This window comes from Gopherus evgoodei, chromosome 1, assembly GCF_007399415.2.
Source record: "Gopherus evgoodei ecotype Sinaloan lineage chromosome 1, rGopEvg1_v1.p, whole genome shotgun sequence".
NCBI lineage: Eukaryota > Metazoa > Chordata > Testudines > Testudinidae > Gopherus > Gopherus evgoodei.
Window position 1 is genome coordinate 354,676,009 of NC_044322.1, and position 14,396 is coordinate 354,690,404.

At 39.6% G+C, this 14,396-nt stretch overlaps 1 protein-coding gene across 2 annotated transcripts in view; it reads right to left on the reverse strand.

Moving 5' to 3' along the window:
- The window catches only part of CELF2 (CUGBP Elav-like family member 2), a 690,477-nt gene that overhangs the window by 356,448 nt on the left and 319,633 nt on the right, over window positions 1-14,396 (reverse strand). For both annotated transcript variants that reach the window (XM_030570388.1, XM_030570044.1), the window contains one exon: window positions 12,428-12,463. Coding sequence is in view for 1 of the 2 variants with exons in the window: in XM_030570044.1 (XP_030425904.1) it covers window positions 12,428-12,463 (36 nt within the window). In the remaining variant the exon portion in view is untranslated. The remainder of the gene's footprint in view (window positions 1-12,427; window positions 12,464-14,396) is intronic.

Here is a 14,396-nt window from a genome sequence, read left to right on the forward strand (position 1 = left end):
ATCTTTTAAATATTTTATTTAGAATTCTTACAGACTTTTACATAATTCATAGCAGGATCTTTTGGAATTAAAATAATTGTTACATCACTCCTCTAATTATTAAACTTTATAAATAAAATTGATTTGTGTACATTAAAACGAGCAAAAGCACTGCTGAGAAAAGAGGTTAGATTGAAGTCTCATGTTTATCTACTACACAAGGAGCGGCAATGCAAACTTCTTCACTTTGTCCATCAACAATTGTTAGGTGATGTGAGTGTAAATAAACAGACTGATGTCACCAACTCATTTCAAATAGGTTGTCAAAACAGCCACCAGTTGGCATCAACTCTTACCAGGGATAGATTAGAAATAGTGACCTAGAAATGAAAGGTTCTCTACATTGTGTCATACTAAATTGCTAGCCTTCTTTCCTGCCCCAACCTCAGATATTCATCTTATTATTTAGTTTCCAAATCTATATCTAGATCTGAAATTATTCCCAAAATTACTCACACAAGGCCCATCATCAGCACCGAGTTTCTAAAGAATACTATTCTGGGTGAGCTTGAGCACTAGGGCCCTGATTCAACAAAGTGCTTAAGCATGTATCTAACTTTAAGCACAAGTATTTCTATTGATCTCATTGACCCTGTTGAACAGGGGCCTAGTTGGAGAGAGCAGGGATTGACCCTTCACTTTCCACATCTTCTTCTATGTTGTTCCCTATGCATGGAATGACTTTCCAAATCCCACTCTGCCAGGCCTCCTTCCCTCTCCTCATTGAGTCTTTTTGAAAAAGCTCCCTTGTGTGAAGCCATGAAATATTAATCCCATGTCCATTAAAAGTTCTCTTTGCCCAGTGTACATAAGTTAACAAAGTAAAGTAAAGGTACCATTAAGAAGTGTAGAAGAGTAACCACTCAGTCTTATTATTTTAACCCTCTCGAATATTCTTTTTCCTTCTCTTCCTGGTTTTTAGCGTTCACATTCATAGTGCCTTACCTTAAAATTAGGCTACAAGGCCTTTTGGAAAAAAAGGACAAAGTATTTAATGTGTTCTATAAAGCAATTCACATTCTTTAGGCATTGTGCAAATAAAATCCATCATCTTGAGATTTACCCTCAGGAATGTGAATCAGCCGAATTCTTTTCATTTCTGCCACAGAAAGCACCGGACATCTTTGGATTGCTATAGTTTTAAACATAAAGTTTAAAAAGGTACCTAGGAGTCTGGGATAGATGAATAAAAATGAATGTAACTCTGGCTTCCTAGGTGTAAAACATGGATAAAACCTACCAGACTCTTGGAGATGATGCAAAACCAAATTCATTCAAGTGTTCTGACGGTCATTGGCAGGTGGTGAAAGTAGTTGTTGATTCAAATGATGGGTAATTTGATAGAGTAACTCTCTCTCTTACTAAAGTTAGAGGCTGTTGGTCAGAAGACTTTTGAAGATGGAAGGTAAAATTTTCAAGTAGGTTGGCAGGCTAAGTGCCAGATTTTAAAATGTATATAGAGGAGTTAGGCGCCAGTGAAATTTTCAAGATCACCCAAAGGGCCTATTTGCATCTTTAGGCATCTAAATCTGGTTCTAAGTGACTTTGGCATTTTTGAAAAAGTTATCTGGAATGTTCACTAGAAAATTTACCTGGATAGTAAATCACCCTCCAGCCTTTTTATTTTAATCTACAAACAGTTCATAGATTTTAAAAATACCTCTTCAGAAATTAATCAGATCCTACCCAACATTACGAATTATGAACAATACAATTTTTTCCTCCATGGAAAAAACTGTTTTCATTACACAAAAATGGTGAATTTCATAGACCACATACATCAATGTGTTTCATGACTAACGTCATCTGAAAAAAAAAATAGTTTTGAGTGGAGATAAAATTGTTTCAGTACGTACCTGAAGAAACAAATATGCAATTCACTTGTTAAGGTTGTTGGAGGTTTACTTGAAAAAAAATTCAGAAAATTAACTGATAACTTTGGTGTAATTTGTTCAAAAGCACAGTACAGTTCCAATAAATCAACCTAAGTGTTCTGCCATAGCGAAGAATTACTATTTATTATTTGTATTACAGTAGTGCTTGGAGACCCCAAACAAATCAGAGCTTTGTTGTACCATTTAGATCCACAGTAACAGACAGTCTCTTCCCTAAATCTAACTAAACAAGACAAAGGAGGTATCCATTCACAAATGGGGAACTTAGGCATGGAAAGATTAGGGCCAAGATTTCCAAAAGTGATTAGTGATTTTGGAAGCCTCCATTTTTGGATGCCCAATTTGAGAGATCTTAAAAGGATCTGATTTTCAGAAAGTGCAGAGCATCCTCCCTCTGAAAACCTTGCCTTTATAATGTGTCACAGATTGAGAATCCTAAAATTGAAAAGGTGGTTTGAAACAAGACACAAAAAAGTGAGTATAAACAAACAGTAGGTAGATAATGAGGAAGGAGGACAATGTAAACAATAAAATTATATTTTCGCAGAGACTAGTAGGGGCACAGCTGAAAGGATCCACATAATTTGAAATAAAAATAATTAATATTAGCTATTCCCAATTGTCACCCAAGCTAGAGATCATTAGTTGACCTATTCCTTCTAGGTATTAGGAGTGGAAGTGCATCTTGAGAAGGGATTTGCAGGAGGAAAAGGAAACTGTGACTAGTTAATGGATTTTAAAGGCATCATGTGCATCTAGTCCCAGCTCCTGAAGGCTACAGAATTTTACCAGTACAGTAATTACTTTATTGAGCCCAATAACTGGTGGGACAACTTCTGTACAGGGTTTCATGGGTAAAGGCAGAGTAGAAGAAAGCAGAGAGATATATATGGAAGAAGCAGACAATGGGTGTTCAAGACTGGTACCATTGGCAGAGCACAGGGTGTATCGATAAGAGACATGAATGGCAAAGAAGTTCAGAGTTGTGGACATTCTTGAATTTAAAGAAAAGAAGGTTGAACTTAATGCTGTTTAACAATCAGTGGAAAAATTTAAAGGGAGGGGATGGTGGCACAACTGGAGTGACACGCACTGAAGATGATCCTATAAGCTGGGTTTTGTATGGATTAATGGAAGCGAGGCAAGATGAATCCCAAGAAGGCCTTTAATCAACTCTCTGCTACTACTATTACAAATGTTCCTTTTTATGATTATATATTTTCATTAAAATCTTCATGGATATTTTATTAACTAATTTGAAATAGCCACACAGATTTTATAATTCACCCAGAATTTACAAGCAGTTACTTGGATTATGTCTGTCAAGGCAGTAATGTTTCAAAATCTGGTATACTTTGCTCCTTGGAAGTCAGATCATTCCATAACACAATGGTATCATAAAAATGGCTGTCAGTTAGCAATCAAGAGATTTCACTTCTCCTGTCATATGGTGGGCTGTCAATTTTATTTTTCCCTTTAGATAAAAGCTTAACTGTATTATATTTCAATAAGAGTGAAATTGTGTGTAAAATTTTCCAAAGCCTACTTCAGCTGAAGCATACTTCAGAGTCTACATTCCATTGTCAAAGTGACTTAGGCACTTAGTTGCCTATATCCCGTTGGTTCTCAGTGAGACTTTGTGCCTAAACGAGCAAGTCTGTTATGAAGATGGGACTTGTGCGTCTTTGGAAATTTTACAGACAAATCCCATATGAATGCCAAGAAATTCGAAGTCATAATGTACTGTAAACTCTGACCTTCGCTGATAACGTATATTGTTTAAACACACATACGGTCACAGAACTCAAATAAAGACTATTAGCCTGTATTTTAATATGTCCCTGTCTTCTTTTGGTGTTTGGTATTTTAACATCTATTGTATTTTTAATGCAGATGTTAGTTTTGCTCTTTTTTCCCCCCACCTTCTTTTCCTTTTTTGAAGAGGCCAATTAATAGCACAGTGTAGTTAAAAAACCTTAACTGAATTTTGATCAAATTTCAATAAAGACTCTTGGCTCTGTTGTTACTTTTATTTACACAGGCATATTACTCATTTCCCTGGAGTTCTGGAAATGCAAACCACAGCCCTGGATTAGTACAGGAAGTGACCAGTTCACTTCATTCTCCGACCTACTGATGAATGAAATGCAAAATTAAGTCAGCAGCACAAAACATAGCAAGTAAATAAGGATTTTCTTAATTTTCTTTTAGCGGTAATAACCTAAGATGTTATTAGTATAATAGTAAAGAGATATGTATTTTAAATATAGGATTTTATACAGATTATTTCTCCTTAAATATAAAAAAAATCATGGAAGGTTAGAACACGTTTTATTTACTCTAGAAACTGGAATGGCTCCTTTGATGTGGAAGCCAAGTATTCTTCTTTATTCCTTGGCTGTGCTGTCTTGTTCTTTGACCCCTGCATGGAGTGCAATTTATGCTCCGGGAATAGGCAGTCTACATTACAAAATGCCTCTTGCTCCAAAATAATACTCTGCCTCTTTCGCTTGATACATTCTAAGGACAACGCAAATGTTACCAAAACAAGATGAAGCCCTATTTTCTACAGCTACAAATTCAGGAACTGCAGATTTTATGAAATGAGTTTGATTAAGCATGATACAGTATAACTGATCAAATAACGGATTTCTCAAGTCAAGATAAACGTGCTTTTATAAACGAACTATATTTTGATCTGTTATTTAGGTAACATGTAGATAATATAGATCTGCAAAAGTAGCTTTGGAACAGGATTGGCACAGCAGCTCTAGAAAATCTAAAAGGAAAAAATGAGGCCAGACCTTTATTAAAATTTTAAAATATGCCTTTGCTACACTCTTGTAAAGAGCCAAATAGGGTATTCAAGTCTCCGGAGATCACCAGTATAATTTCTTTATCATGTTCCATTTAAAATTTAATTATGTAGTCTACAACAAGAAGAATCTGAGTACTCTAAATAGGTCATGCAATGAACAACCTAACAATATTATGAAGTTTTCCTTATGAAGATCTTTTCTTTGATGTGCTGTTATACATAGAAAATCTTTCTTCGAAAAACAAAAATCTGTGGGCTCATACATATATAATAATGAAGTTGAATCTATTGCATTTTAAGTTTAGAGAGAAAATTGATTTTATTCTGTATTATCTAAACATTCAAACAGAAATAAGCCAGTAAATAAAAACAGACATAGTATAAAACCGAGCTATCAAGTTCTTGCAGTTAAACCTGTCATGTATTTGTTTCTAATTTATATTTCTACAAAACGCAAAATTACCCATTAAATTTCCTTCTAACAGAAGTTTACAAAACTCAGTTTTTCAATTTTTTCCATCTTGACTCTATGCACTGATGAAATCTGTTGGTGAATCTTTTGGCTAAGTAAAGCAGAAGAAAACGTGTCTTCCTATTTAAAATGATTATTTAGAAAATGCTCAACAGCATTTGATGGCTAATGCCAATATGAAAAAAACAAACCCCAAAATAACCCTCCTGTGTTTTAACAGGGATTATTTTCTTACCTTTACTTTCTGAACACACACTTATGAGTCTCTTAATTAGGACACGAGAGAAAGAAAACATGTTTCCTAATTTACAAAAACTCTTTTCTGGGTAATTGGAGCACTCACTTTTTTTTCCAATATATATATAATCCAATTAATCTGTGTACAAAATTTGGAAAGAAATATTTTTATTATGTTGACAAAGCCAGAAACCCCCTGGAGGCACCATTAACCCTGAAAATGCTGACATTCTTCACATGAGCAGACAAATACACGGCGTACACTCTGAAGCGTTAAAGAAGAGATTCTTTTGGGCAAGTTTACTAATGAAGGAAAGGATTTGAGCAATTTATACCATGTATATGCTTATGACTATTTGTAAACAGAGAAAAGTCATTATGTTTAATTACATAGATAAGATTTAATATTCGGAACTACAGCAGAGTGCCCTTTTTTGTTTGTTTGTCTTTGTCTCATTAGGCATGGATAGCACAGCATCTACAAAAGAAAACTTATTTCTTTTATATTTTGAAAATCCCAATATCTAAACTGTGTCTATTGAAATGAACCATTTTGGGAAGAAAATCAGCATCGATAGAAGAAAAAAAAATTCTTGGATTAAGTTCTAAATTTATGAACTGTTAATATCAGAAGTATTCATTTGCAGTTGAACAAAAGAATATATATATATGGTGATATAGTGTAGTGGTTAAGAACGCCGCCCTTTGATACGGGAGACCTGGGTTCAAATCCTGGTTGGTACCCCTAACGCATCACCTGCCTACCTCAAATATGAGAGCAACACGAACTAGGAGAGCCATACCGGCTCGGACGTTGCCCGGATTAACAAGGTCCACGCCAGATGTTGAGGAACCAGGACAATCTGACGATAAGTGGGCTACTGGAACAAACCATTCATGGACAAGATAAGAAAATCTGGAATTGATGGAATGCTACTATAACAGTAGACCTAAGGTCATGCACTTAGGGATTAATAATAAGAATTTTAGATATACGTTGGGGACGCATCAGTTGGAAGCGACAGAGGAGGAGAAGGACCTTGGGGTATTGGTCGATAGCAGGATGACTATGAGCCGCCAATGTGATACGGCTGTTAAAAAAGCAAATGCGATTTTAGGATGCATCAGGCGAGGTATTTCCAGCAAGGATAAGGAGTTGTTAGTACCGTTATATAAGGCTCTGGTGAGACCCCATCTGGAATATTGTGTGCAGTTCTGGTGTCCCATGTTCAAGAAGGATGAATTCAAACTGGAACAGGTCCAGAGATGGGCTACTAGGATGATCCGAGGAATGGAAAACCTGCCTTATGAAAGGAGACTCAAAGAGCTTGGCTTGTTTAGCCTGGCCAAAAGAAGGCTGCGGGGGGATATACTTGCTCTATATAAATATATCAGGGGGGTTAACGTTAGGGAGGGAGAGGAATTATTTAAGTTTAGTACTAATGTAGGCACGAGGACGAATGGGTACAAACTGGATATTAGGAAGTTTAGACTTGAAATTAGACGAAGGTTTCTAAGCATTAGGGGAGTGAAGTTCTGGAACAGCCTTCCGAGGGAAGTAGTGGGGGCAAAAGACTTATCTGGCTTTAAGACTAAGCTTGATAAGTATATGGAGGGGATGTTATGATAGGATAGTTTAATTTGGGCAATTGATCTTGGATTATCACCAGATAAGTCTGCTCAATGGTCTGCGGGGAGATGTTGGATGGGATGGGAACTGAGTTACTGCAGAGAATTCCTTCTTAGGTGCTGGCTGGTGAGTCTTGCCCACATGCTCAGGGTTAGCTGATCGCCATATTTGGGGTCGGGAAGGAATTTTCCTCCAGGGCGGATTGGCAGGGGCCCTGGAGGTTTTTCGCCTTCCCCTGCAGCGTGGGGCATGGGTCACTTGCTGGTGGATTCTCTGCAGCTTGAGGTCTTCAAACCAATTTTGAGGATTTCAATAACTCAGTCCTGGGTTAGGGGTTGTTATAAAAGTGGATTGGTAAGGTTCTGTGGCCTGCCTTGTGCAGGAGGTCAGATTAGATGATCATATTGGTCCCTTCTGACCTATGAGTCTATGAGGGAGGATATATGAAACGTATGAGGGAGCTATGGACAAAAGACCTACATCCACACTTACTGAGAAACAGCTAGTTACCCAATGCTTCAACATAGTAAAGAGGAAGCTGCTCTCACAGCTTGAGATAGACCAACTCCACATTACATCCCAGACTCAAGAAGGCCTGGAAGGACAAGTGGATGTACAGCCCACTCCTGAAGCTGAAACTTCACTGCCACCCCCTCCATTGCAGCGCACAGCAGCTGATATGAGGCATAAGATCATGGAGAAACTAGCTACAGTCAATCCTCGAGACCAATTACCAAGGCTCAGTGGAGAAGTACCATCAGATAGTATGTTAGAAGATGCCAATAGGGCCCTCATGACAATCCCTACTACCACCATAACTCAAACCAATTAACTGGTATATGCTACAGCCTCTGTAATCCTGGAGATGCTTGGCTGTACGATCAAGAAGAACAACAGTATGTACCCACCCTGGAAAATGAGGTTGGAGGATAAGACCAAGGCGACTCGGAGAGAAGTTAGTCAGCTGGTGGAACTACAGAAGGATGTAGAGATTAAGGATAAGACTCGGCTACTGAAAAAATACAAGGGCCTGACTCCATCTGAAGCCCTAGAGACTGCTAAACAAAGGCTCACAGCACTGGCTACCAGGCTAAGGAGATACACTAGAGAAGCAGAGGCCAAAAAAGTAAATGCCCTGTCTCTAAACAACCATCTAAGGTGTACTCCCAATTACAGTGCAACACCACAATAACAGCAGAGCCACCAGCAGCAGAAACTGAACAGTACTGGAAGAACATATGGGAGAAAGAGAAGACTCATAACACCAGTGCAAAGTGGCTGCAGGACCTGAGAACAGAGCACAGCAATCTCCCAGAACAGAAACCAGTTACCATCACAGTAGAAGACATCCAGCAGCGGGTCAAGAACATGAAGAGCTGGACAGCACCTGGACCAGACATGATCCACACCTACTGGCTAAAGAAACTAACAGCAGTGCATGAACGCCTAGCAGCACAGATGAACTAGCTGCTGGCAGCAGGCTCCCATCCAAACTGGCTAACACAAGGAAGGACAGTGCTGATCATGAAAGACCCCTGCAAGGGAACAGAACCATCCAACTACCAGCCAATAACCTGCCTCCCCACAACATGGAAAATCCTATCAGGTATCATAGCCGCCAAGCTACAGGACCATATGGGCCAGTACAAGAGCACAGCTCAGAAGGGCATTGGGAACACCACCAGGGGCTCAAAACACCAGTTGCTCATAGATAGAGCAGTCACCCAAGACTCAAGGTCTAGACAGACCAATCTGAGCACAGCCTGGATTGACTACAGGAAAGCCTACGACTCAATGCCGCACACGTGGATCTGTGAATGTCCGCTGCTATACAAAGTCAATAGGATACTAAGGACCTTCCTCAAGAACTCAATGGGACTATGGAAGACAACACTGGAAATCAACTCAAGGCAGCTTGCACAAGTGGCCATCAAGTGCGGCATATACCAAGGTGATGCACTGTCTCCACTGCTGTTCTGCATAGGCTTAAACCCCCTCAGCCAAATAATTACAAGGACTGGATACGGGTATGGATTTAGGAGTGGAACTACCATCAGCCACCTCCTCTACATGGATGACATCAAGCTGTATGCTAAGAATGAACGAGACATTGACTCGCTAATCCATCTGACACGGATTTACAGTGACGATATTGGGATGTCATTCGGACTGGAGAAGTGTGGCCGGATGGTAATGAAGAGAGGGAAGGTAGTCAAGACTGATGGGGTGGTACTACCAGCGGGCCACATAGCAGACATACAGACCAGCTACAAGTACCTTGGCGTCCCACTGTCACATGGAAACCACGATGAGGAGGCAAGGAAGACAGCAACATCCAAGTATCATCAAAGGATAAGACAGGTCCTGAAGAGCCAGCTCAGTGGGAAAAACAAGATCCACGCCACTAACAGATATGTCCTGCCGGTTATCAGATACCCTGCCGGTATAGTGAGCTGGCCAAAGGAGGACATGGAGGCTGCCGATGTGAAGACCCGGAAGCTCCTCACAATGCACGGAGGTTTCCACCCAAGTCCAACACCCAGAGACTGTATATCAGCCGGAAAGAAGGCGGGCGGGGCTTGGTGAGCGTCAAAGCCATTGTCCTGGACGAAACCCGAAGCATCCAGGAGTACATCAGTAAGATGGCCCCCAAAGATGAGCTGCTGAGAGAATGCCTGAGGCAGCAGCAGATATAGGAGGAAGACCAAGCAGAAGAAGTGCCATGGCAAGACAAGATCCTGCATGGGATGTACCATCGACAGATAGCTGAGGTGGCTGACACTGGGAAATCCTACCAGTGGCTGGAAAGGGCTGGACTAAAAGACAGCACTGAGGCACTGATCATAGCAGCACAGGAACAGGCACAGAGCACCAGATCCATTGAAGCAGGGGTCTACCATACTAGAGAGGACCCAAGGTGCAGACTGTGCAGAGAGGCCTCAGAGACAGTCCAACACATAGTGGCAGGATGTAAGATGCAGGCAGGAACAGCATACACTGAACGGCACAACCAAGTGGCTGGCATTGTGTACAGGAACATCTGCACAGCGTATGGGCTAGATCCTCCCAAGACCAGATGGGAGATTCCACAGAAGGTTGTGGAAAAGAGCAGGGCTAAGATTCTGTGGGACTTCCAGATCCAGACGGACAAGCAGATACTGGCCAATCAACCAGACATCATGGTAATAGATAAGGACCAGAAGACAGCGATGGTGATAGATATACCAGTGCCAAGTGACAGCAACATCAGGAAGAAGGAGTATGAGAAGCTGCAGAAGTACCAGGGCCTGAAAGAGGAACTAGAGAGGATGTGGAAAGTGAAGGCCAAAGTGGTCCCAGTGGTGGTAGGAGCACTCGGGGTTGTGACTCCTAAGCTGTGTGAGTGGCTCCAGCAGATCCCAGGAACAACATCAGAGCTCTCTGTCCAGAAGAGTGCAGTGCTAGGAACAGCTAAGATACTGTGCAGAACCCTCAAACTCCCAGGCCTCTGGTAGAGGACCCAAGTTTGAGGAAGACACATACCACCCATAGGGGTGAGAGGGGGGATTTAAAACGAATCAACAAAGAGTAAATCAAAAAAGTCTACTGCTGAAACAAAAGCAACAACAGGTCACACCAGAGAAAAGCTTGAAGACTAGTAGAATGCCAACACTCACACAGCTGTAAACATTTGTTTTAATCTAGACAAAATCATTGGCTTTAATATTTATAATACAATTACAATGCCTCATGCACGTTGCTCATATAATCTAATTTCTACTTGTGACATATTACCACTAGACTTTAATTTCAGCTGTGGCAAGAATTGAAACACACAGTAAGGTTTCCATTAGCAGTGAGATAGAAACTGGATGCTTACTCAAGCTCCTAATGTAGTTTTTTATCATTTTAACTTCAAAGCATTTAAAACTACCAGGGAAGAATTCACTTCTGCTTTCATATTTTCACTATATATTGTCAACTAATTCCAAGTCAAAGTGAAGTTAATGACATGCAGTGCAATTAGATTGGAAATACTTTATCCTTAAAAACTAGTGAAAAAGGCAACTAAATTATGATGAAACATAGTAAATACCAATGTCTTCAAGCAAGGATTAACTAGTCAGCTGCTGTTGAATCTCTATTTTCATTTTTCCCAGATGCAGAATTGTAAGCATTCCTTTATGACTACAAAGAATAAAAATCCCTACGTATCATGTACCACACAGATCATTAGCCAGAGAATAAACAGAATTTCAGATGCCTTGTTAAACTGCACCAACATATTTCATTACACATTTGAAGATAATAAAGGACAGAAAACCTAAAAAGAGAATGATAGCAGAAAGACCTAGCTGTATTCAACTAGACTGTATCTGCAAACATTCCTTGAAAACAACCAAAGAAAAATATCCATCAAATGAAGGAACAATACACCTTGCTACTGTATGTTAGAAATAAGTCTGGCCATGATTCTCACCATAAACAAAGGTGGTTCACCTGCTTTTCCAATGAATGAACATTTGGATCTCACATGACCCTCCAAAAAAGTTAAGCAGATTTTTTTAGCTGCCTTGGAATGAGAAATAGCTGATGTGTCAAATATCTTTACCACCATGTTGTTAAAAAAATAAATAATTTTGTAACTGCAATGAGGATTTCATGGTTTGCATTTTACGCATTTTCATTATGAATATATGTCAAACTACAATATAATATTCACTGAAAAATAACTACGCTCATTAAAAACCCACACAATTCAATAATAAACAAGCTGGGGTGAAATGAGATGCAAAGAGAACACATGCATTGTTCCTGGATATTCAGAATGTAACCTGTCACTTAACAGAATTCAGGATGCCATTCCATATTTTTTCAGTTGTTTGAATAATTTTCATCTCTGGGATTACAGCCGTGTAATTGTCTCCTCTGACCACAAGAAGGTCCTCTCTGAAAGGTCGGAAGATCAGATCTATTTGGTTCTTTGGCTTTCCCAATGAAAGGACATTTTGGATTTGGATTTTCACAACTGACTTTTCCCTCACTGTTAAAATCTAAGGCAACATCGAAACCACCTAAAATGTACCTCGTTTGAACGTGGCAGGAAACCAAATCTGGGATGCTTTTCTTCAGGTGGTAGCCAACTGAGCTGAACCTCAAAGCAGTTTAAACATGTTTATTTAAAATGATCCGTTCTTGGGGGCCACAGCACTTTACAGCCATTATACTGGGTATGGCAAACAAATCAAAATGATGTTGTTTTCTCCATATGTCCATGTTGCTTCCCCCACACCCTGACAGGCTTCTTTCAGCTACCAGAAGCAGATATACAGATTAGTTTAGAACAGTTTGCTTACCTTGGTAATGTTCCAGCTAACTCTGTGGCAGTCTCTCTGTAAGATATACAGAAGGGAAAATTGGTTACTGTTTGCAGAGGTTATAACATTTTAAAGACAAAGATCACGCACACCCCATATGTCCATGCGACAATATGCACAAGCATGTAATAAACAGGAAACACATCATGGTGGAAAGCAATACACAAGATTTTTATTAGTGTAACAGTCAGAACTCACATTATCCAGGTGTAGTTTTTCTATCCATAAAATCATATTGCTATTTTAAACTCCAACTCTGCAGCTTCCTCCAGGGCTAGAACCAAGCGGTGGGCCCATTTTGCAATGGCAAAAAGCTCACATTTTCTATCTCTGCACCAGCTACTGGACAACCAGCTTAATCTGTGATGTTACAGAAGCACCACTGTTTCAGGACTGAATCTTCCCACTCTAGGCCTTGGGCAGTGGTAATTTTTAAGTGGGAAGTACCATATTTGGTAGGTGAAGCAGCGTTTTACTGGCAGATAGATAGGAGTTAAAAAAAAAGGGGGGGGTCAGCTCGAAGCTGTTCTTGGGTTGGTAATACATTTCAGGAGAAATGGATTGGTGAGCAGAAAGCAGGGACGGTAGGTTAAGGTGGATGATTTATCACAATTCATCCCATGACTATCACCTCCACCCAAGTGGTGTATATATAAATGTATCACTATACTACTACACCTGCTCTCCACCTACTAAATCCATCTGGCCTAGATTTATTCCAGCATGCAACCCCATAAAATAGCTTCAAACCATTCACTCAATTTTGGAATGTTTAAACTAGTTTTTTTTCCCCTCCCACCTTCTGTGTAAAACCCTAAAACCAAAGAACATAGGGACTGTTATACTGAACCACACCAATGGTCCACCTTGCTTAGCACCTTGCCTTCTAAGGCGTCCACTACCAGATTTTCAAACAGCCACATAAACCTACACAATGGAGAAAAACAGTAATACTTTTTTTTCCTAACTTCTGTTGATATTCCAAAGCCAAGGTTCCCAAACTACGGCCTATGAACACTTGTCTGCAGAGAGGCCACTGGTTACATGATGCTGTCTCCTCATTTCCAGACATTGCAAGACAGCCTATGCTTTCCTAACATTACATTGAAAGACATTACATGCTTTCCTAACAGCAGTTTTCCATGTCAGCAATTGATGCAACTGTCATAGGTACACTCTGAAATCACAAATGAAAGGACATCTGGCTCACAAGCAATCCTTGGCCTTAAGAGGCAGTCCACACAGTGAAAAACCTAGGAACACGTCCCATCATAAAGCATGGTGGAAGATCGCATAGATTTCTACTCTGTCTGCTACAGCTGCTATATTCTTAACATAAATTTCTATCAATAATCCTTTTTGAATCCGGCTAAACTCTTGGCCTCAACAATACCTTGTGGTAGCAAGGGTCGCATTGATTATGCTTTGTACAAAAAGCTTGATCAGTTTAAATTTGTTGCCTTTTCTTTTAATTGGGTGTAACTTTGGCTCTTGTATTATGAGAATGGTAAAATCTGATCTACCTTCTCTATGCTATTCATTATCATATACATACATACATACATACACACACACACACACACACACACACACACACACACACACACCTTTGCCAAGTCACCTCTTTTTTTTCTGCCTACTTTAAATAGTCAATCTTTTAAATCTCTTTTCATAGAGAAGATTTTTGTTGCCTCTAATAATTTTCATTGCGCTCCTCTGAGGCCTGTTTCTTGTGATATACTTTCTGAGACGGGATGACCAGATGTGTATGGGATATTAAAAACAAAAACAAAAAACACAACATGCTAATTGCATTACAATATTGTAAGGATTTTTCTTCATCCATTCCATAATACAATTTGACATCTTTGGATATTGCAGCACATTGAGCAGTTGTTTTCCCTAGAGCAGCCCACATTGATACCAATATATTTTTCCTCTGTGGTTA